The sequence below is a fragment of the Rhinoraja longicauda genome, chromosome 13 (genome assembly GCF_053455715.1).
Source record: "Rhinoraja longicauda isolate Sanriku21f chromosome 13, sRhiLon1.1, whole genome shotgun sequence".
NCBI classification, from domain to species: Eukaryota; Metazoa; Chordata; class Chondrichthyes; order Rajiformes; family Arhynchobatidae; genus Rhinoraja; species Rhinoraja longicauda.
Window position 1 is genome coordinate 19343979 of NC_135965.1, and position 22607 is coordinate 19366585.

At 45.0% G+C, this 22607-nt stretch overlaps 1 protein-coding gene across 7 annotated transcripts in view; it reads left to right on the forward strand.

The window, feature by feature from the left end:
* LOC144599502 (mediator of RNA polymerase II transcription subunit 12-like protein) overlaps positions 1 to 22607 on the forward strand; it is a 395150-nt gene that overhangs the window by 282203 nt on the left and 90340 nt on the right. For 5 of the 7 annotated variants that reach the window (XM_078410467.1, XM_078410473.1, XM_078410471.1 and 2 more), the window contains exons 17-23: positions 5392 to 5536; positions 10253 to 10371; positions 12936 to 13079; positions 14773 to 14936; positions 15500 to 15631; positions 18739 to 18966; positions 20943 to 21084. In XM_078410467.1, the coding sequence (XP_078266593.1) occupies positions 5392 to 5536; positions 10253 to 10371; positions 12936 to 13079; positions 14773 to 14936; positions 15500 to 15631; positions 18739 to 18966; positions 20943 to 21084 (1074 nt within the window). The remainder of the gene's footprint in view (positions 1 to 5391; positions 5537 to 10252; positions 10372 to 12935; positions 13080 to 14772; positions 14937 to 15499; positions 15632 to 18738; positions 18967 to 20942; positions 21085 to 22607) is intronic. The other 2 variants (XM_078410470.1, XM_078410469.1) reach the window with 2 other exon arrangements.

A 22607-nucleotide genomic window follows, 5' to 3' on the forward strand; every position in this document is an offset into this window, starting at 1 on the left:
CATGAGGGCCGCTGCAACCAGCAGGGCTTGCATTTGATGTAAGAGCAATGCCATCATATGTTGCTTCCTGGCAGTCATGATGCTGAATGATCGGAGACCCTACCCAAACCCATTTTTGCGCCAAAATTACGTGAAATGGCTACCGTTGTCATCAGTTGTGACCTGACAGGGTCGTAGCTTGTTGAGGGTGGAGGTAGGTTGACTTCGGTTGTCAGAGCTTGTCGTAGTCGCTGTCGTAGGTGGACGTCCTAGGTCGCGATGATTGGGTCGCCGGTTGTCAGCAGCTTGCCGTCGCCTTGGTGGTAGGTTGTCGTAGCTTGTCGCAGGCATTGTCGTAGGGGGGAGTCGCAGGCATTGTCGTAGGGGGGAGTCGCAGGCATTGTCGTAGGGGGGAGTCGCAGGCATTGTCGTAGGGGGGAGTCGCAGGCATTGTCGTAGGGGGGAGTCGCAGGCATTGTCGTAGGGGGGAGTCGCAGGCATTGTCGTAGGGGGGAGTCGCAGGCATTGTCGTAGGGGGGAGTCGCAGGCATTGTCGTAGGGGGGAGTCGCAGGCATTGTCGTAGGGGGGAGTCGCAGGCATTGTCGTAGGGGGGAGTCGCAGACATTGTCGTAGGGGGGAGTCGCAGGCATTGTCGTAGGGGGGAGTCGCAGGCATTGTCGTAGGGGGGAGTCGTAGACATTGTCGTAGGGTTAATAAAATCGAAGGTTTTTCGGCGATCTGCTACGACTTTGACAGTAGCCGCCAGTCGCCTTAAAAATCGCCCAAGTGGGACAGGCCCTGGAGTTGCAGAGCACCAGGACCTTTGAACATCCTTTTACGTACAGCACAAGTTTCTTGATAGACATCCTTTGACCTACAGCTAGATACAACCTAGAGCACAAGGTTCTTGATAGTCATTCTTACTACAATTAAATATTAATAAAGGATTGAATAGCATGTAGTTTTATTAGATATATAAGTGTTTTCGAGAATGTACTGTATTGGTGATAAGAAATTAGAGAGTGCGTATGATTTCAAGTGTCAAAATCTGTTTAAAAGCTGCAGAGTAGTATTTCAGAGTAGTGCAGTAACTGGGGCGAGTAGTATTTCAGAGTAGTGCAGTAACTGGGGCGAGTAGTATTGCAGAGTAGTACAGTAACTGGGGCGAGTAGTATTTCAGAGTAGTACAGTAACTGGGGCGAGTAGTATTTCAGAGTAGTGCAGTAACTGGGGCGAGTAGTATTTCAGAGTAGTACAGTAACTGGGGCGAGTAGTATTGCAGAGTAGTACAGTAACTGGGGCGAGTAGTATTTCAGAGTAGTACAGTAACTGGGGCGAGTAGTATTGCAGAGTAGTGCAGTAACTGGGGCGAGTAGTATTTCAGAGTAGTACAGTAACTGGGGCGAGTAGTATTGCAGAGTAGTGCAGTAACTGGGGCTGTGCTGCTCTCCTTGTGCACCAGTCAATAATGTGTGTCTGGAAAATGAATGCAATTGTCAGAGTCCAGTTGATCGGCAACAACAAGAACTGCCAACAGTTGATTGTGAATGGGTCTTTTCAGATTAAGGGACATCCTGCAATTGGAAGGATCAATGGTACTTCATTGTCACATGTACTGAGATACAATGAAATTATATTTTTGCATACAATCCAGTAAAATCATACTATACATAAGCATACTCACACTAGTACTGGAGTGCAAAGACTAGTGTGAGATTAGTAGATTTCGTCTGAGGCAGTAGAGAAAGTCGCCATGTTTATAGCAGCATCTTGTTACTCTCAAGTTTGAAGTTCTTATATCGAGTTATATCTTGACCAGGCCGTGATGGAGGCGGCATTGGGTGGGTGATGCAGGGATTGGCCTGTCGGTGTCATCCACTGCTGCGCCACCACTCCGTTTCAGATCCCCGCGCTCGTCCGAGCTGTGTGGGGCCTCCAGCAGTGCCCGACCCACGTGCATTTCCTCCAGCTGCTCCGGTTTCCTCCCACATCCCAAATACATGAGGGTTTGTGGGTTAATTGGCCTCTGTAAAATTGCCCTGAGTGTGTAAGGAGTGGATGTGAAAGTGGGATAACATAGAACTAGTGTGAACGGGTGATTGACTGTCGGCATAGATTTGGTGATCCCATCAATGCCTCTACTTTCATTGAAGATTGAGGAGAGGTCCATGAATACTCTCTTGAACATCGTTAAATGTAGAGAGCCTATTGATCGGTTGCATCACGGCCTGGTTCAGCAATTTGAGCACCCAGGCGCGAGGGAGATTACAAAAAGTGTTGGCACTGCATTCCACCACGGGTACTGACCTCACCACCATCAAAGGCATCTATGGGAGGCGCTGCCAGCATCATTAGAGACCAACACCACCCTGGCCATGCTCTCATTTCTCTTCTGCCATCGGGAAAAAGGTATGAGCCTGAAAACCATAACCTCCAGGTTCGGGAGCAGCTTCTTCCGAACAAGCATCAGTTTGTTGAGCACCACAAACGCCAACAAGACTTCAAACGACAAACTCTGTTGGTTGCACTAGGGACTTTGGGCTTTTGTTGTGTTTAGCACTAGATTGGGTTTTTTATTGAATGAACTTATTTGTTGGTTTATTATATTATGTACTGTATTTATGAACATGCTGCTGCCAGGAAGAATTTTATTGTTTCGTTTTACTACATATGAATTAAACACTGTCTTGTACCTCATGAGAAGACACAATGCTAGCATTATCATCTGTGAGTTGCACCCTGACTTGTCTATAAAAATGGTTTGTTAGGTATTTATCTCTCTTGATTGGAGTTATTTTGTGTGTAGATCCAGTTTCTTTCAAAAAGGCAGTGAAACCGGAATTTAGCACATTAGAAAGACCAAACATTTTATAGTCTAATGTTTTAGTTTAGTTTTTTTTAGTTTTGTTTAGATTAGAGATACATCGCAGAAACAGGCCCTTTGTTCCACCAAGTCCACGCTGAACAGCGATCCCTGCAGGCTAACACTATCTCACCCACACTAGGGGCAATTTACAATTTTCCCTACGCCAATTAGCCTACAAACCTGTATGTCTTTGGAGGAAACCGGAGCACCCGGAGAAAACCCACACAGATCACGGGGAGAACATACAAACTCCGTACAGACAGCACCCATAGTCAGGCTGGAACCTTGGTCTCTGGCATTGTAAGGCAGCAACTCTATTGCTGTGCCACTGTGCCGCCCCAATGTATTTTAGTCATCTTGTCGGTCAGACATTAGTTCATCCTGAAAGAGGAATGTCTGTTTTACCTTGTTGGCACTTTTAGTTGTTTTTCTCAGTTAGTGAGGAAGTTGAGCAAGAAAGGACTTTCTCTCTTCCTGACCAGGTCAAAGTGTGTGAGATTGATGAGTCATCACATTGTTGGAAGTGAAGCCTGCTCAAATACATACATGCAGGGGGCTGCACTTCATGTGCAATTAGGTCTTAACATCTATTCATATTCAGAGACCAACAAATTAAAGCTCAGTTGAATTAAAAAGAACCATTGTTATCGGCATCCCCCCTCTGTCAATTAATCCTCAACTTTATGACCCACAGACCATAATCAGTGAGGATTACTCGTCCACAATAACTGTGTCCTACAAGGTTACGTTCTCATTCCCCTAATATGCTCCCTATATACTCACGACTGTGCAGCCAAATTCGGCTCTATCCCATCCATGTATCGGTCTAAATGTTTCTTAAACCTTGCCTCAATAGTACCTGCCTCAACCACCTCCTCTGGCAGCTTGTTCCTTTCACCCACCACCCTTTGTGTAAAAAAGTTACCCCTCAGGTTCTTGTTAAATCTTTCCCCTCTCACCTTAAAGCTATGTTGTCTGGTTCTCGATTCCCCAACTCTGGGTAAGAGACTGTGCGTTTACCTGATCTATTCATGTCATGATTTTGTACACCTCTATAAGATCACCTCTCATCCTCTTGCCCTCCAAGAAATAAAGTACTGGCCTGCTCAACCTCTCCCTACAGCTCTGGCTCTCAATTCCTGGCAACATCCTCGTAAATCTTCTCAGCACCCTTCCCAGGTTGAAGCTCCATCTACCGGTTTGTGGATGACGCCACTGTGGTGGGCTGGATCGCAAACAATAACAAGACACAATGCGGGAAGGAGATAGTAACATAGTATTAGTTCCATAACCATTCCCTCAATGGCAACTAAGTAGTTAGTTATAAAACCTCAGGAAGCAATGGTGGAGTACATGCCCCAATCAGCATCAATGGTGCCAAAGTGGAAGCGGTTGATAGCTTCAATTTCCATGGCAGTAACAATACCACCGATCAGTCGAGAACTGACCACACTGATCCAATAGTCAAGATGGCAGACCAATGCCTCTACTTCCTTAAAGAATGAGGAAAATCCGGCATGCCCCCATTACAAATTTCTACAGATGCTCCATAGAAAGCAGACTGTCAGGTTGCATCACAATTTAGTTTAGGAACAGCTCTGGCCAAGACCACAAGAAATTGTGGAGAGCTGTAGATGTAGCCCTGTCCATCGTACAGATCAGACTTCCCACTATTGACTTCATCTATGCTTCAGGCTGCCTCGGGAAAGCAGTCAATATAATCAAAGACATGTCCCGCCCCAGTGCAGGGACCTTGGTGAGCGAAAGTGTCTTGGTGCCACCAAAGTTCCTGAGTGATACAAACAGAACACAGTAGCATAAATACATTTGAGTTAAACTCAAGTACAATAGGCAGAGCAAAGGGAAAGATACAGAATGCTGAATATAGCACTGTAACACTTTAGTTGTAATGACCTGCCAGAGGAGGTAGTTGAGCCAGGCACTCAAGCAACATTTAAAAGACATATGGACAGATACTTGGAGAGGAAAGGTTTAGAGGGATATAGGTCAAACGCAGCATGTGGGACTAGTATCGATGGTGGGAATAGGCATGTTGGGCCGAAGGGCCTGTTTCTGTGCTGTATGACTATAATAGATAGCACCAAAGTTTCACAGCAGAGCCAGCAGTTAGTATGGATTGCTTATTAAAATGTATTAAACGTTAACAAATGTTTTAAATAAATATATTTTTGAATTAAATGAATTAAATTTAAACAAATTTATTAATAAATTAATTTAAAACAAATTTATTGAAATGTATTTAAATTTAATTTATTAAATGTCCTTAAATGTAATCTATTTAATTTTAAATATTCTTAAAATTTAATACATTTTAATAAGCAACCCATGCTAACTGCTGGCTCTATGGTGTGAGACTTTGTTGCTCATCTCTCCACGTATTGGGATGTGTAGTCTCCGGCTTGATCTGTTTCAAGTGGGCAAGTTGTAGGGTGCATAGGATTTCTGTCTTCTCGTTGAAGTGATATGCAGACACAAGATTAATGCTCTCTGGATGTAGTTAATGTGTTTTAATCTCCGGTCACAGGATGAAACGTCAAGTCACGAGTGCAATCAGCGAATGATCCTTCTCTACGGTGTTGGGAAGCAGAGGGATGAAGCTCGACATCAGCTGAAGAAGATTACCAAAGATATCCTCAAAATCCTGAACAAGAAGAGTACAGCCGAAACCAGTGAGTGGTGGACAGTGGGAACAAGGGACTGCCAGGTGCTGGTTAATGCACAATGGGACACCAAGTGTTGGAATAACTCAGCGGGTTAGGCAGCATCGCTGGAGAACATGGATGGGTGACATTTTGGATCGGGACCTTTCTCCAAACTGCAGAAGGGTCCTGACCTGAAACGTAACCTGTCCATGTTCTGTCGACAGCACTTTGTGTCCTTTGAGCATTCAGTGCCCATCGCTGGTAATAGGGTGATCTGCTATCTTCTTGAACTATTTCAGTCCATGTTGGAGACACAAGGAACTGTAGGGAAAAGGTTATTAGGGGGGCCAGAGAGTGTAAGAGGTGCATTAACAAAGTTATTTTCCCACAGGATTTTCAAAAATGTAGGTCTCATTAATAACTATAAGTTTATTTTTGTTACTGCAAACTAAAAAAATATTAAAGTCTGTACTTTTACATTGTTTAATATAGGATCGTTGCAAAAGTGGAAAGGCATTTGGACAATACATGGATATGAAAGGTTTGGAAGAATATGGGCCAAAGGCAGGCACGAGGGACTAGCGTAGATGTGGTTGGAGTGGACAAGTTGGGCCGAAAGATCTGTTTCTGTGCTCTTTGACTCTTAAGTGACATTAGAAGCGATTGCTTGTCAATTTCAATGACATTCCCTAGTGAAACTAACAGACTGTGTTGTTAAGAGACCATGGTATCAGATTATTTTAGGGTGGTTAGTTTTTTTCTTCCCTAGACTGTTTTTCCCACGAGACAGCTTTTTTTCTGCTTGTTGATTTCCAAACTAACTCTTAAGTGGTTCCTTAGTTCCCAAATGAAATTACATTATGACCATTTCATCCCACTTAATGAAATTAGTGTTCTCTACTTTATCATTCGTATTACATGCAATTAGCATTACGGAAAGAGGTAGTATGGCAGAACTTTCTATGTTCTGTGCTTACAGCGTGGTCTTCTTTATATTGGAAAGACTAAATATGTAGGAAGGAACTGCAGATGCTGGTTTACACAGATAGACACACAATGTTGGAGTACCTCAGCGGGACAGGCAGCATCTCTGGACAGAAGGAATGGGTAACGTTTTGGGTCGAGATCCTTCTTCGGACTGCTTAAGTAACCCAGATTGGGAGATCGCTTTATGGAGCAACACCATTCAATCCATGGGTTCACCCCGACTTCTGATTGCCTGATGTTTTAAGTCTCCACCTCACTCCAGTTCTGATCTGTCTTTGGCCTCTTGTTCCAATGAGACACAATGTAAACTTGAGCAACACCATCTCCTCTTCCTTGCCTTCGTTGCAGCCGTGACTCGATATCAAATGCGTCAATTTTGGGTAACTCGCTTTTTCTGATTGCGTTAGAACTGGTCAGTGGTTGGAGGGGGTGCATGTGATCCTTCTGTAATAACTCAATTCTCCCTCCACAAACGCTGCCTGACATGCTGGACCTTGCCAGCATTCTCCCGCCTCCATCTACTGTCCAGCTTTCTTCCCATCCTACAATCAGTCTGAAGAAGGGTCCTGACCCGAATCGTCACCCATCCATGTCCTCCAGAGATGCTGCCAGATCCGCTGAGTTACTCCAGCACTTTGTATTTTTATTGTAAACCTTACTTCTCCTTCCTTCTCCTTTTACTTTTGGGATCGGCAACAACTCCGACCTGCATTTTTTAACAGCTATTGAATGCTCTGGGCCTGTACTCGCTGGAGTTTAGAAGGATGAGGGGGCACCTGATGGAAACTTATCGAATAGTGAAAGGCGTGGACAGAGTGAAAGGTAGAGGGGGCTTCCACTAGTGGGAGAGTCCAGGAGCAGAGGCCATAGCCCAGAATAAAAGGACGTACCTTTAGAAAGGAAATGAGGAGGAATTTATTTAGGCAGAGAGTGGTGAATCTGTGGAATTCATTGCCAATAATGGCTGTGGAGGCCGTCAGTGGATATTTTTAAGGCGGGGATTGACAAATTCTTGATTAATGTCGGGGTGTCAAGGGTTATGCAGAGAAGGCAGCAGAATGGGGTTGAGAGGGAAAGATAGATCAGCCATAGACAATAGACAATAGACAATAGACAATAGGTGCAGGAGTAGGCCATTCAGCCCTTCGAGCCAGCACCGCCATTCAATGCGATCATGGCTGATCACTCTCAATCAGTACCCCGTTCCTGCCTTCTCCCCATACCCCCTCACTCCGCTATCCTTAAGAGCTCTATCCAGCTCTCTCTTGAAAGCATCCAACGAACTGGCCTCCACTGCCTTCTGAGGCAGAGAATTCCACACCTTCATCACTCTCTGACTGAAAAAGTTCTTCCTCATCTCCGTTCTAAATAGCCTACCCCTTATTCTTAAACTGTGGCCCCTTGTCTGGACTCCCCCAACATTGGGAACATGTTTCCTGCCTCTAATGTGTCCAATCCCCTAATTGTCTTATATGTTTCAATAAGATCCCCCCTCATCCTTCTAAATTCCAGTGTATACAAGCCCAATCGCTCCAGCCTTTCAACATACGACAGTCCCGCCATTCCGGGAATTAACCTAGTGAACCTACGCTGCACGCCCTCCATAGCAAGAATATCCTTCCTCAAATTTGGAGACCAAAACTGCACACAGTACTCCAGGTGCGGTCTCACCAGGGCCCGGTACAACTGTAGAAGGACCTCTTTGCTCCTATACTCAACTCCTCTTGTTACGAAGGCCAACATTCCATTGGCTTTCTTCACTGCCTGCTGTACCTGCATGCTTCCTTTCATTGACTGATGCACTAGGACACCCAGATCTCGTTGAACTCCCCCTCCTCCTAACTTGACACCATTCAGATAATAATCTGCCTTTCTATTCTTACTTCCAAAGTGAATAACCTCACACTTATCTACATTAAACTGCATCTGCCATGTATCCGCCCACTCACACAACCTGTCCAAGTCACCCTGCAGCCTTATTGCATCTTCCTCACAATTCACACTACCCCCCAGCTTAGTATCATCTGCAAATTTGCTAATGGTACTTTTAATCCTTTCGTCTAAGTCATTAATGTATATCGTAAATAGCTGGGGTCCCAGCACCGAACCTTGCGGTACCCCACTGGTCACTGCCTCCCATTCCGAAAGGGACCCATTTATCCCCACTCTTTGCTTTCTGTCTGTCAACCAATTTTCTATCCATGTCAGTACCCTACCCCCAATACCATGTGCCCTAATTTTGCCCACTAATCTCCTATGTGGGACCTTGTCGAAGGCTTTCTGAAAGTCAAGGTACACCACATCCACTGACTCTCCCCTGTCAATTTTCCTAGTTACATCCTCAAAAAATTCCAGTAGATTTGTCAAGCATGATTTCCCCTTCGTAAATCCATGCTGACTCGGAATGATCCCGTTACTGCTATCCAAATGCTCAGCAATTTCGTCTTTTATAATTGACTCCAGCATCTTCCCCACCACTGATGTCAGACTAACTGGTCTATAATTACCCGTTTTCTCTCTCCCTCCTTTCTTAAAAAGTGGGATAACATTTGCTATCCTCCAATCCACAGGAACTGATCCTGAATCTATAGAACATTGAAAAATGATCTCCAATGCTTCCACTATTTCTAGAGCCACCTCCTTAAGTACCCTGGGATGCAGACCATCAGGCCCTGGGGATTTATCAGCCTTCAGTCCCATCAGTCTACCCAAAACCATTTCCTGCCTAATGTGGATTTCCTTCAGTTCCTCCATCACCCTAGGTTCTCCGGCCCCTAGAACATTTGGGAGATTGTGTGTATCTTCCTAAGTGAAGACAGATCCAAAGTAACGGTTTAACTCGTCTGCCATTTCTTTGTTCCCCATAATAAATTCCCCTGTTTCTGTCTTCAAGGGACCCACATTTGCCTTGACTATTTTTTTTCTCTTCACGTACCTAAAAAAACTTTTGCTATCCTCCTTTATATTATTGGCTAGTTTACCCTCGTACCTCATCTTTTCTCCCCGTATTGCCTTTTTAGTTAACTTTTGTTGCTCTTTAAAAGAGTCCCAATCCTCTGTCTTCCCACTCTTCTTTGCTATGTTATACTTCCTCTCCTTAATTTTTATGCTGTCCCTGACTTCCCTTGTCAGCCACAGGTGTCTCTTACTCCCCTTAGAGTCTTTCCGCCTCTTTGGAATAAATTGATCCTGCAACCTCTGCATTATTCCCAGGAATACCTGCCATTGCTGTTCTACCGTCTTCCCTGCTAGGGCCTCCTTCCAGTCAATTTTGGCCAGCTCCCGCCTCATGCCTCTGTAATCCCCTTTGCTATACTGTAATACCGACACTTCCGATTTTCCCTTCTGCCTTTCCATTGAAATGGTGGAGTAGACTTGATGGGCCGAATGGCCCAATTCTGCTCCTCCAACTTATGAACTTATTATATATCCCTTTATTTTGTTTTCTCCTTTTCTAACGTCTCTCACTATTCTATCATCGATCTGACTCGATGGCAACTCAATTACTTTAGCAACCCCTAGCCTTGCCTGATTAGAGATCTATCCTGTCCTAATAATCCTGCCCTCACCCACTCTATAGACCAAAATAAGCTTGCTTTCTCATCTTCTGAGATATAACGAGCAGTCTTGAAGATGAAACACTTAATTCCGTTTCTCTTTCTGCAGGTAACGTATGACCTACTAGAAGGTCCACCATTTTCCGCTTGTATTTCTGACTGACCGCAGTGTCATTCTGGTTTTCTTCTGTTTGTGCAGCAGGTGATGAAGGGCAGAAGTCAAAGAGGATCAAACAGGAAACCCCGCTAACCCTAGAGACTATTTTTACTAAGCTTCAACAACTATCCTATTTTGATCAGCATCAGGTGACGTTTCAGGTGTGGAGCTGTTTCATTTTTTCCTATTTTCAGGCAGTGTTAATGTTGAGGCTTACTACAATCCACCACCGATCTTCCGGCAACTGGTGTTCCGGCACCTCCTTTAATCTGGACAAAATTATAAGAGCGTGCTTGAAATTCCTCCCGGATGTCGCGCTGAAAATGATATGCCTAGACCAGGTGAGGCGGCCAATCTCAACCTCGTCAGGACTTCCGAGGCCGATCGGCGGGTCCAATTTTCCCCCTGCGGCCAAGGCTCTGGAACCCTGGCCTGGCTGGGGCCGGCAGATCCATTCCCATAGCGGGCTTCCAAGGCCCACTGTGTGAGCCAGTATCTCGGCGCCACAAAGCCGTGACCTTTGTTGGCCGACAAAATGGATAACACGGGACAAGTCTCTGGAACCAAGGGTGCCGGAAAATCGGTGGTAGACCTGTATTCACATAAGATAGTTTACTATAAATAATATAGTATCTAACAACTAGGAGGTTCTACCAGCAATGGGAAGTTTTAATTGACTCTGTTTACACCCATTGTCTCACCCCACCAGCCGATGCACGCATATGCAACCACTGATCCGATGAGTTTGTAAGATGCTGTTTGAGTAGCCTGGGCAAGTTTAATTTAGAGATACAGCACGGAAACAGGCCCTTCGCCCATGCCAACCATCGATCACTCGTTTACACTAGTTCTACGTTATCTCACTCTCACCGGCTGCTCTGGTTTCCACACACACTCCAAAGATATGCAGGTTTGTAGGTTAATTGGATTTTGTAAATTCTAAATTGTCTCTAGGTTTAGGATAATACTATTATCCTAGTGATCATCCTAGGGGGTGATCGCTGGTCGGCACAGACTTGGAGGACTGAAGGGCCTGTTTCCACGCTGTATCTCTAACATAAAGTATTGCTGCTGGTGATTGTAATCATACATGATGTACCCATGATGGTAATCATACATGATGTATGATTGAAGGATTGAAGGATGTTTGAAGGATTGTACTATAAATCATGGAACATAGAACAGTACTGCAAAGGAACAGGCCCTTCGATCCAGGTTGTGTGAGTGGGCGGATGCATGGCAGATGCATTTTAATGTAGATAAATGTGAGGTTATCCAGTTTGGTGGCAAGAACAGGAAGGCAGATTATTATCTGAATGATGTCATGTTAGGAAAAGGGGAGTACAAAGACATCTGGGTGTCCTTGTTCATCAGTCACTGAAAGTAAGCATGCAGGTACAGCAGGCAATGAAGAAAGCCAATGGCAAGTTGGCCGTCATGACAAGAGGAGTTGAGTATAGAAGCAAATAGGTCTTTCTGCAGTTGTACAGTGCCCTAGTGAGACCGCACCTCGAGTACGGTGTGCAGTTTTGGTCTCCAAATTTGAGGAAGGCCATTCTTGCTATTGAGGGAGTGCAGCGTAGGTTCACTATGTTAATTCCCGGGATGACGGGATTGTCATATGTTGAAAGACTGGAGCGACTGGGCTTGTACACACTGGAATTTTGAAGGATGAGAGGAGATCTTATTGATACATATAAGATTATTAAGGGATTGGACACGCTAGAGGCAGGAAACATGTTCCCAATGTTGGTGGAATCCAGAACCAGGGGGCACAGTTTAAGAATAAGGGGTAGGCGATTTAGAACGGAGATGAGGAAAAACCTTTTCTCTCGGAGAGTTGTAAATCTATGGAATTCTCTGACTCAGAAGGCAATGGAGGCCAATTCTCTGGATGCTTTCAAGAGAGAGTTAGATATTCTTAATGATAGCGGAGTCAGGGGGTATGGGGAGTGGGCAGGAACGGGGCACTGATTGTGAATGATCAGCCATGATCACATTGAATGGCGGTGCTGGCTCGAACAGCCGAATGGCCTACTCCTGCACCTATTGTCTATTGCCTATTGTCTATTGTCTAATGTCCCAGCTGAACATGTTGCCGTTATACTTATCTCCTCTGCCTGTATATGTGCCAATATTTCCTTTAAACTTTACCTTTTTCACTTTAAAGCCATGCCCTCTAGATTTTGACTTTCCACTTTAGAGTAAAAGGTTCTGAATTTCCCCCCATCTATATCTCTCATCATTTTATTTACTTAAATCTTTTATTCCAGCCTCCTTCCCCATTGTTTGGTATAAAGAGCAAGATTGTTCAGCTCATCTCCTATGAGTAATGGTAATGGGTGACTCAGTAATGTAGAGCTAGAGCAGTTGCCTCACAGCAACAATGACATGGGTTTGATCCTGAACTCGGATGCTGTCTGCGGAGTTTGTACGTTCTCCCGGTGACAGTGTGGGTTTCGTCCAAGTGCTCTGGTTTCCTCCCTCATCCCTAAGACGTGCAGGTTGGCAGGTTAATTGGCTTCTGTAAAATTTCCCCTTGTGTGTAGGGAGTGGATGCTAAAGTGGGATTATGTAGAACTAGTGTGAACGGGTGGTCGGTGTGGACTAGGTGGGCCGAAGGGCCTGTTTCCATGCTGTATCTTTCAATTGATTCAATCTCCAACGCTGTTTTGCACAGCTTGTTAGGATGCCATGAGGTAATTCGTTGTCAATTTTCTTCCAGATTTCCAGTAACGTCCTGGAACAAATCACAAGCTTTGCCTCAGGAACTTCATACCATCTGCCTTTGGCCCATCACATCCAGCTTATTTTTGATATGATGGAGTGTGCCCTTAATATCAACAGTCTTATAGATTTTGCCATCCAGGTAAGCTTGGGGGCTGTCGGGAGCGAGGCGAGCTGATTGAGAGCGAAGAAAGGTCGTCAGAGAGCAGCTGGCGAGAACGAAGGGGGAACCCGGAGGGGAGAGTCAGGGGGGGGATGCACGGAGAGTGAGGAGGGCCGCCGAGAATGGAGCCAGGATGGAGAGGGGGCTGCTGCTACATGCGACGGCAGGCAATAATTCGGTGAAGTTTTGTAACTTTGTCAGCGCCAATACGTGGCGAGACTTGTGTACTACCTAGGTGAGGTCTGCCACATGACTTTACCGGGTTGAATGCAAAATGAAGCATTTCACTGCACCTAGGTACACGTGGCAATAAGGTATCATTGAATTATTGCAGTCATAAACGAACGTAATGCTACGAGAATAAACCAAGGATTTACGATAGTGTAACTTTGCTCTGAAAGAATATAAAGATTTGCATCCCTTTCATGTTTTTCATTTCACGTAGGGCCAGAGCACTCTGTGTGAAGTACTGTTTAATCAGGTCACGTGTCAAAAGTAGCGAATGGAACAGATAGTCTACATTCTGATGAAAGATATTTGATATCTTACATACCCTAAAATGCCACAAAGTGCTGGAGTAACTAGGCGGGTCAGGCAGCATCTCTGGAGAACGTGGATAGGCGACATTTCACGCGTTCATAAGTTCTACGAGCAGAATTAGCCCATCAAGTCTACTCTGCCATTCAATCATGGCTGATCTATCCCTCTCAGCCCCATTTTCCTGCCTTCTCTCTTTAACCTTCACTGCTTTGTGGGCAACATTCAACTCCTGCTCGATTCCACCATGCATGGCGGCACAGTGGCGCAGCGGTAGAGTCGCTGCCTCACAGCGCCAGAGACCCGGCTTCGACCCTGACTACAGATGATGTCTGTGTGTGGAGTTTGCACGTTCCCCCTGTGACTGTGTGGGTTTTCTCTGGCTGCTCCGGTTTCCTCCCACATCCCAGAGACGTGCACGTTTGTAGGTTAATTGGCTTCAGTAAAAATTGTCCCTGGGGAGAAACTGTCTCTGAATACCTCTAGATTCACAGACAATTTCTTCCCAGCTGTGATCAGGCAACTGAACCATCCTATCCAAAAACTAGAGAGTGGTCCTGATCCACCATCGACCTCATTGGAGACCCTCAGACTAACTATAATTGGACTTTACTGGACCTTATCTTGCACTGAACATTATTCCTTTTATCCTGTATCTGTCCACTGTTTATGGCACAATTGTAATCATGTACCGTCTTTCCGCTGACTGGTTAGCACGCAACAAAAACTTTTCACTGTACCTCGGAACACATGACAATAAACTAAACTAAACTAAACTAAAACTAAACTAACATAAACTAAAACTAAAATGAAACCTTTTCCCATCTCTACCCTTTAATTGAAGCCCCTCATCCTTAAAAGAAAACAGACACAAAATGCTGGAATAACTCAGCGGGTCAGACAGCATGTCTAGAGAAAAGGAATAGGTGACCTTTTGGGTTGGGTATCCCATCTTCAGACCCTCATCCTTGCACCTATTCCCATGCATCCAGCAGCCTCTTTCAGACCTACAGACCCTGTAGGGCGCAGTGGGCGCTGCACTGCAGTGAAAGTTTAAACCGTGAAATGTACCGTGAAGTTTGGCGTGGGTTTGTTGTGAGAGGCAGGCTCTGATGCTGTGTTTCTGGTGTCTCAGTTGCTGAATGAACTAAGTGTGGTGGAAGCGGAGTTGCTGCTGAAGTCCTCGTGTCTGGCTGGGAGCTACACCACCGGGCTGTGCCTGTGCATCGTGGCTGTGCTACGCCGCTACCATTCCTGCCTCGTCCTCAACCCCGACCAGACGGCACAAGTGTTTGAAGGGTGAGAGACGCGTTTTGGTTCATTTCATGTCGCCCTTTCGTTTCTCCGAATCCTCTGCAGATTTTTGGCTGCAAAAAAATTCACTGGACACTCCGTCACGGTCGAGAAGAGACTTCAGTGAATTCCGGCTTGTTTAAAGTCCCCCTAATTCCAGGTTCACTCCCTCCCGGCCTTGGGTTAAACTTTACCCCCCTCACTCGGTTAAAGCTGATAGTTGGCACTAACGAACACCATTCCCCCCCCCTCCTCAGGTCCATTATAATGAGGATTTACTGTATTGAGAATAGGGTGTTTTTTTCCCCATTCCACATCAAACTAACCCGGCGTGGGAGGGGGGGGGGGGGCGCTGAGAGAACAAAGAGGGACTCGGCAGGCTGGGGGGACACCAAGAATGAAGAGAAACCATTGGGAACTGCATTGAACCCTTTGTACCTCCTATACGTAGCGACTCTTTGCATACTTTGTGTATGGTCTGCAAACCAAAGAATTTCATTGTGACATGCCACATGTCTCAATAATAATAATAAAGTATCAATCTCTGTTCTATGTCCTCTCTCTTCCAGACTCTGTGGAGTTGTAAAGCATGTTGTTAATCCTTCAGAATGCTCCTCTCCTGAAAGATGCATCCTGGCCTATCTGTATGACCTTTATGTCTCCTGCAGTCACCTAAGGAGCAAGTTTGGCGATCTCTTCAGGTGAGTAATTATGCTTCATAACCTTTTGGCAGCGAGCACCTTTGTTCACAAACATTACTTCAGTTCATTTCCAGATGCCTTGTTATGGAAGGAGGATTAAATTCCTTAGACCTGAATCATCACCTATCGAAGTTCTCCAGAGATGCTGCTTGATCTACTGAGTTACTCCAGCACTTTGTGTCCTTTTTTGTAAACCAACATCTGCAGTTCCTTGTGTCTCTATTTTCTAGACTCTTGTTTCTGAAAATCCTTCGCCGACAACCGAGATCTTGATTGGTTTTACTTTCTGGTGACAGATTGGTTTCAGTGGGATTAACTGTGAAGATTTTATTTATTTTCAGCTGCAGTTTAAATTTCTCACGAGGGTTGAAATCAGAGAGCTGTTTTTTTGCAGCCCTTTCAATTCAAGTTTCTGTCTTAAAAAAAGACATAAAGTGCTGGAGTAACTCAGCGGGTCAGGCAGCATGACTTGCCGGATATGGATAGATGATGTTTCAGGTCAGGATCCTCCTATGGACTTCAGAAGTCTTCTTAGTTTTGTTTTGTTTATTTAGAGATAAAGCGCGGAAACAGGCCCTTTGGCCCACCGAGGCAGTGCCGACTAATGGTCACCAGTACACTAGTCCTATCCTATTCACTAGGAGACAATTTTCACAAGCCAATTAACCTACAAACCTGTATGTCTTTGGAGTGTGAGAAGAAACCGGAGCACCCGGAGAAAACCCACAAACTCCGTACACACAGCACCCGTAGTCCGAATCAAACCCGTGTCTCTGGCATTGTAGCGCTGTTCCGTCCCACTGATATCTTCTGAAGTCTGGTTACTTTCCCTTCCTGTGAATTGTTTTGACTGAAACATTGACACCTTTTGTGACTTGAGGGTTCCACTGTAGAGTTTCACAGCGATGAAAGAAAGGTGTGAGGCTTTGATCTGCTGTTGCCACCACATCTCCCAGCATCTCTGTAAAGTGATATTGTGTAACCGAGACTACGATCACATCAAGGGCACTTCGAAAGTAAAAATGATCATGAAACGACTGTCAAATTGAAATAAAAACATTTGGGAACAGTTTTTGTGTTTATTTGAATATGAGAGGAAACAAAACCAGATTATGTTCCTTCCTGCAGTGATTTGAGTTGTATTTGGTGAAGGGAAAATATTAATCTTGGCACATTATTCCCTGACATGGCTTTCATAGTATTGTGAAAATAGTTTAGTTTATTATTATTATATGTACCGAGGCACGTTTTTTTTTGTCGCGTGCTATACAGTCAGTGAAAAGATTATACATGATTACACAGAGGTTGGTGGGTGTATGGAACAGGCTGCTGGAGGAGGTAGTTGAGGCAGGTACTATCGCATGTTAAAGAAACATTTGGACAAGTACATGAATAGGACAAGTTTAGAGAGACGTGGGTCAAACACAGGCAGGTGTGACTAATGTAGATGGGTCATGTTGGTCAGTGTGGGCAAGTTGGGCCGAATAACCTGTTTTTCACGCTGTATGACTCTGACAAGCCCCTTTTTCATTGAAATCCAATGCTGTAAGATACGTTGCAATGGGATGTTTTTCTGTCAGAAGTAAAGCCCCAATGCGTTGCAAGGATCTGCAGATGTTGGTTTAAACCGAAGATAGACACAAAATGATGGGCGGCATGGACTTGGTGGGCCGAAAAGGCCTGTTTCCGGCTGTATATATATGATATGATATGATATGATGGAATAACTCAGCGGGACAGGCAGCATCTCTGGAGTGAAAGAATGGGTGAGCTTTCGGGTTGAGACCCTTCTTCAGACTGAGAGTCAGGGAAGGGGGAGATATAAAGATAAGGAAGTGTAAGTTGTAAGAACTAGACATCAAAGGGGATGCAGTTCAAGGGAAATGTAGAATAGATCATTGTTAGCTCGGAGAAGGTAGCAACAAAGCAAACAGAGATAAAATGTAACCGTGGACAGTCAGACTGGTCGGAGAACTAGGAAAGTAGAGGGATGGAGAGAGAGGGAAAGCAAGGGTTACTTGAAGTTAGAGAAGTCAATAATCGTACTGCTGGGGCATAAGCGAAATATGAGGTGCTGTTTGGAGGAACAGCCCTACAGCCAACGCAATTCTAATTATTTTATAGGCAGAAGAGAAAGGAATGTTGTTTTAATTAAATTGAAATGGATTTTATATTGTTTGAGAAAGTACCATTGTACATCTATCAATAGAAGAGATTTTCCTAAAAAAGACACAGAGCCTGAGTAACTCAGCAGGTCAGGCAGCGTCCCTGGAGAACATGTATAGGTGACGTATCGGGTTGGGACCCTTCTTGAGATTGCCTTCTCAGTTTCCGAATCAAATCTCTTTAGTCTCCCGCTGTGAACTGGCAGCCTGTCATCGTTGCCCTTGGCAAACTCGTTCAGTTCTCTGTGTGTATTTTGTGCATTTATTTTCCCTTTCCAGATCCCATAATAGCAATTTTTTGTTCTGTATCTCAAACTTTTTGTTGAATTTTGAGATCAGTAAAGGGTGAATTTGTTTTACCCGAACTGCCGTAATACAGAGGTATTCGATGGTAGTTGTACCGAATGAGCTGAAGGACTTTAGAGGAAACAGTAATTTTGGCCCACCAGGTCCTCGTCGACTAGCGATCACCCGGTACACTAGCACTATCCTACGCGCTAGGCACAATTTACATTTTTTACCAAAGCTAATTAACCTTGAAACCTGTACATTTTTGGAATATGGGAGGAAACTGGAGCACCTGGAGAAATCCCACACGGTCACAGGGAGAACTTAGAAACCCCTTACAGACAGCACCCATAGTCAGGATCGAACTAGTGTCGCTGGTGCTGTGAGGCAGCAACTCTACCGCTGTGCCATTGCGTTCCCATTTGTTTACGTGCTGTATGACTTTAGACTTTAGAGGTACAGCGTGGGAACAGGCCCTTCAGCCTACTGAGTCTACGCCGACCAGCGATCACCCTGTACACTGACCTACAAAACTAGGGATCATTTTACAATTTGACTGAAGCTAATTCACCTACAAAACTGTAAACTAAAACGTTTATAAATCGTTGACTGTTCTACCATTGAAAGTAATGGGACGTGTTTTCTTATCCTCAGTAGCGCCTGTTCAAAGGTGAAGCAGACCATTTATGGCAATGTGCAGCCCTCCAACTCCAACCTGTTGTGGGACCCAGACTTCATGTTGGATTTCATCGAGAACCCGTCCGCCCATAATGTCAACCACTCGATGCTGGGGAAGATCCTGAGCGACAACGCGGCCAACCGCTACAGCTTTGTGTGCAACGCCCTTATGAACGTATGCATGGGACATCAGGACACAGATAGGTACGACCAGCGTGTGTGTGTGTCGAGTGTGTAGGAAGGAACTGCACATAGACACAAAATGCTGGAGTAACTGAGCGGGTCAGGCAGCATCTCTGGAGAGAAGGAATGGGTGACGTTTCTGGTCGAGACCCTTCTTAAGATGCAGATGCTGGTTTACACCGAAGATAGACGCAAAATACTGGAGTAACTCAGCAGGGTCAAGACCTGAAACGTCACCTATTCCTTTTTTCCAGTGATGCTGCCTGACCCGCTGTGTTACTCCAACATTTTGTGTCCATCTTAAGTGAAATGTCGCGTTATGTGAACAGTGTGCTGAATTGCATCAACAGCTATCATCTTTAGATTTTAGAGATATGGGGCGAAAACAAGCTATTCGGCCCACCTAGTCCACACCAACCAGCAGTCACCCCATTACACTAGCACTATCCTACACACTAGGGACAATTTATAATTGACAAAATCCAATTAACCTACAAACCTGCACGTCTTTGGAGTGTGGGAGAATACTGGAGCGCCCGGAGAAATCCCACGTGGTCACAGGGAGAACGTACAAATTCCGTACAGACAGCACCCGAAGTCCGGATCGAACCTGAGTCTCTGACGCTGAAAGGCAGCAACTGCACCACTGTGCCATCTCTTCATCCTTACACCACCCAGGAAGCTTTGTTTAAAGGCTGGAAAGAGTGTGCAGAGAATAATTTTGAAGATGTTGCCAGGACTTGGGGGGCTGTGCTATAGGGAGAGGTTAGGTTAGGGCATGTTAGGACTATATTCTATAGAACACCGGAGACTGAGAGGGGATCTTATAAGTTCATAATTCATAGGAGCAGAATTAGGCCATTCGGCCCATCAGCTACTCTATTCTCAATCATAGCTGATTTATCTTTTCCTCTCAACCCCATTCTACTGCCTTCTCCCCATAACCCCTGACACCCATACTAATCAAGAACGTATCAATCTCCATCTTGAAAATATCCATTGACGGCCTCCACAGCCATCCATGGCAATGAATTCCACAGATTCACCACCCTCTGACTAAAGAAATTCCACCTCGGGTCCTTGACTCTCCCACTAGTGGAAACATCCTCTCCACATCCATCCACATTTTGTAGGGATGTATAAAATCATGAGGGCAATAAAGGTGATGACTGCAGAGACGATTATCAGATCCTTCTTACTCTTCTAAACTCTAGTGAAGATAAACCCGATTGACCTAATCGCTCCTCTTTTTAATTGGTCCCATCACCCCAAGGATCATTCTGGTGAACCTTTGCTCAACTCCCTGCAGAGCAAGAACTTCCTTGGGCAAGGAGCCCATTTACACTTGCAAAGTCTTTGTGTGTGCAGTGTTTGTGCATGGACTGAGGTGTCATTTCCATTTTGCTCACCTCAATCACCATTGAAGATCAGTTACCTTGTGATAGTGTGACTCTATTAATTATTCTTGAAATAGACATTAATAGCCAGTGTTATAACTCAAAATAGCAAAATGGAGTCTACAGTGGATAGAATGGTAACAAAGGCATATGGTTCTCTTGCCTACATTGGTCAGGGCATTGAGTAAGGATAAAAAAGTCAGCACAGTGGTGCAGCGGTGGAGTTGCTGCCTTACAGCACCAGAGACCTGCGTTCGACCCCAAAGATCAGTGCTGCCTGTACGGCGTTTGTATGTTCTCCCTGTGACTGCGTGGGCTCTCTCTGGGTGCTCTGGTTTCCTGCCTCATTCTAATGATGTACAGGTTTGCATGTTAATTGGCTTCGGTAAAATTTTCCCTAAGGTGTAGTGGGATAATGCTATCGTACAGGGTGATCCTGATCGGTGCGGACTCAGTGGGCTGAAGGGCCTGTTTCAGTGCTGTATATCTAAAATCTAAAGGTTGTTCCACATTTTAAGGGGTGGAATGACTTCCAGGTGGTGTCAATGAAAATATCTCCTCTGAAAGACTCTAATATCCTGTTTTTTTTCTGTTTTGCAGAATTAATGACATCGCTAACCTTTGTGCTGAACTGACAGCGTGCTGCACGATACTCAGTTCTGAATGGCTTGGTGTCCTTAAGGCTCTTTGCTGCTCGTCAAACCATGTCTGGGGATTCAATGACCTTCTCTGCAGCGTGGACGTAAGCTCACAATGTACTGACTTCTCTGCTTACTGCTGGCATTATCGCAAGAGGGGGGATGATTGCGTGCAGCAGCTAAAATACAGAGTAGGGTCACAAAGTGATAGGGTGGCGCGGTGGCGCAGCAGAAGAGTTCCTGCCTTACAGCGCCAGAGACCCGGATCCGATCCTGACTACAGGTGCTGTCTGTATGGAGTTTGTGCATTCTCCCTGTGACCATGTGGGTTTTCCCGGGGTGGTACTCTTTCCTTCCACACTCCAAAGACCTACAGGTTTGTATGTTAAATCGGCTTTGGTAAAGATTGTAAATTGTCCCTAGTGTGTTGGATAGTGCCAGTGTATAGGGATCACTGGTCGGCTTGGACTCGATGGGCCAAAGGGCTTGTTTCTGCCCTATATCTCTAAATTAAACTAAAATAAAGTCATACAGCGTGGAAACAGGCCTTTCTCCCCAACTTGCCCCATGCCACCCAACATGCCCCATCTACACTAGTTCCACCTGCCCGCGTTTGATCCATATCCCTCGTTACCTGTCCAATCCAAATACCTGCCTAAATGTTTCTTTAATGATGGTACCTGCCTCGACTACCTCCACCAGCAGCTCGTTCCGTACACCCACCACCCATTGTGTAAAAAAGTTACCCCTCAGGTTTCTATTAAATCTTTCCCCCCTCACCTTAAACCTATGGTTCTCGATTCCCCTGCACTGGCCAACAGATTCTATGCGTTTACCCGATCCATTCCTCACAGTTTTAAACACCTCAACGAGATCACCCCTCAGCGTCCTGCGCTTCAAGGAATAAAGTCCTAGCCTGCTCAACCTCTTCCCTGTAGCTCAGGCACCCGAGTCCTGGCAACATCCTCGTAAATCTTCTCTGCACCCATTCCAACTTGACAACATCTTTCCTATAACATTGTGACCAAAACTGAACTCGATATTCTAAATGTGGCCTCACCAATGTCTTACACAACTGCAACATGATCTCCTAACGTCTACACTCAACACTCAATAGATTTTTTCCACTGCAACAGGTCCATCAGAATCATTCCCCACAACTCCCCCACCCCATAAATGCTCAAATCCAAAATCCACAAGACCATTCTTTGAAATCTTTTGGTGCACCATGTCTAGAATCTTTCCATCCTTCCAAAGGTTAGGTGTGTCCTGGATATGATACCAAGTGTCCATTATAGCCAGACTAGTGTTTTACAGGACATCTCATTCTCTTGCTGATAATTGACAGGGTACTATTTAATCTTGAATCAAAAGCAATGTGTCCCACCAGTAACTTGTCACCCACCCACCCACCACCCCAGCTTCCATTGCACCTTCATTTGCAAAAAGAAAAAGAAAACGAACTTTATAAAAATGGAAATATTTTGATCGTTAATTGGACTGCTCTTTCCTTCTAAACTCTAAAATCGAAAAGCCAAACGCTCTTTTATTCACAGGAAACAAAGCACGAAGGGACAGGGGAGGGGAAGGCATGGTGCAATTTAATTCCACGTTTGTGTGTAAATTC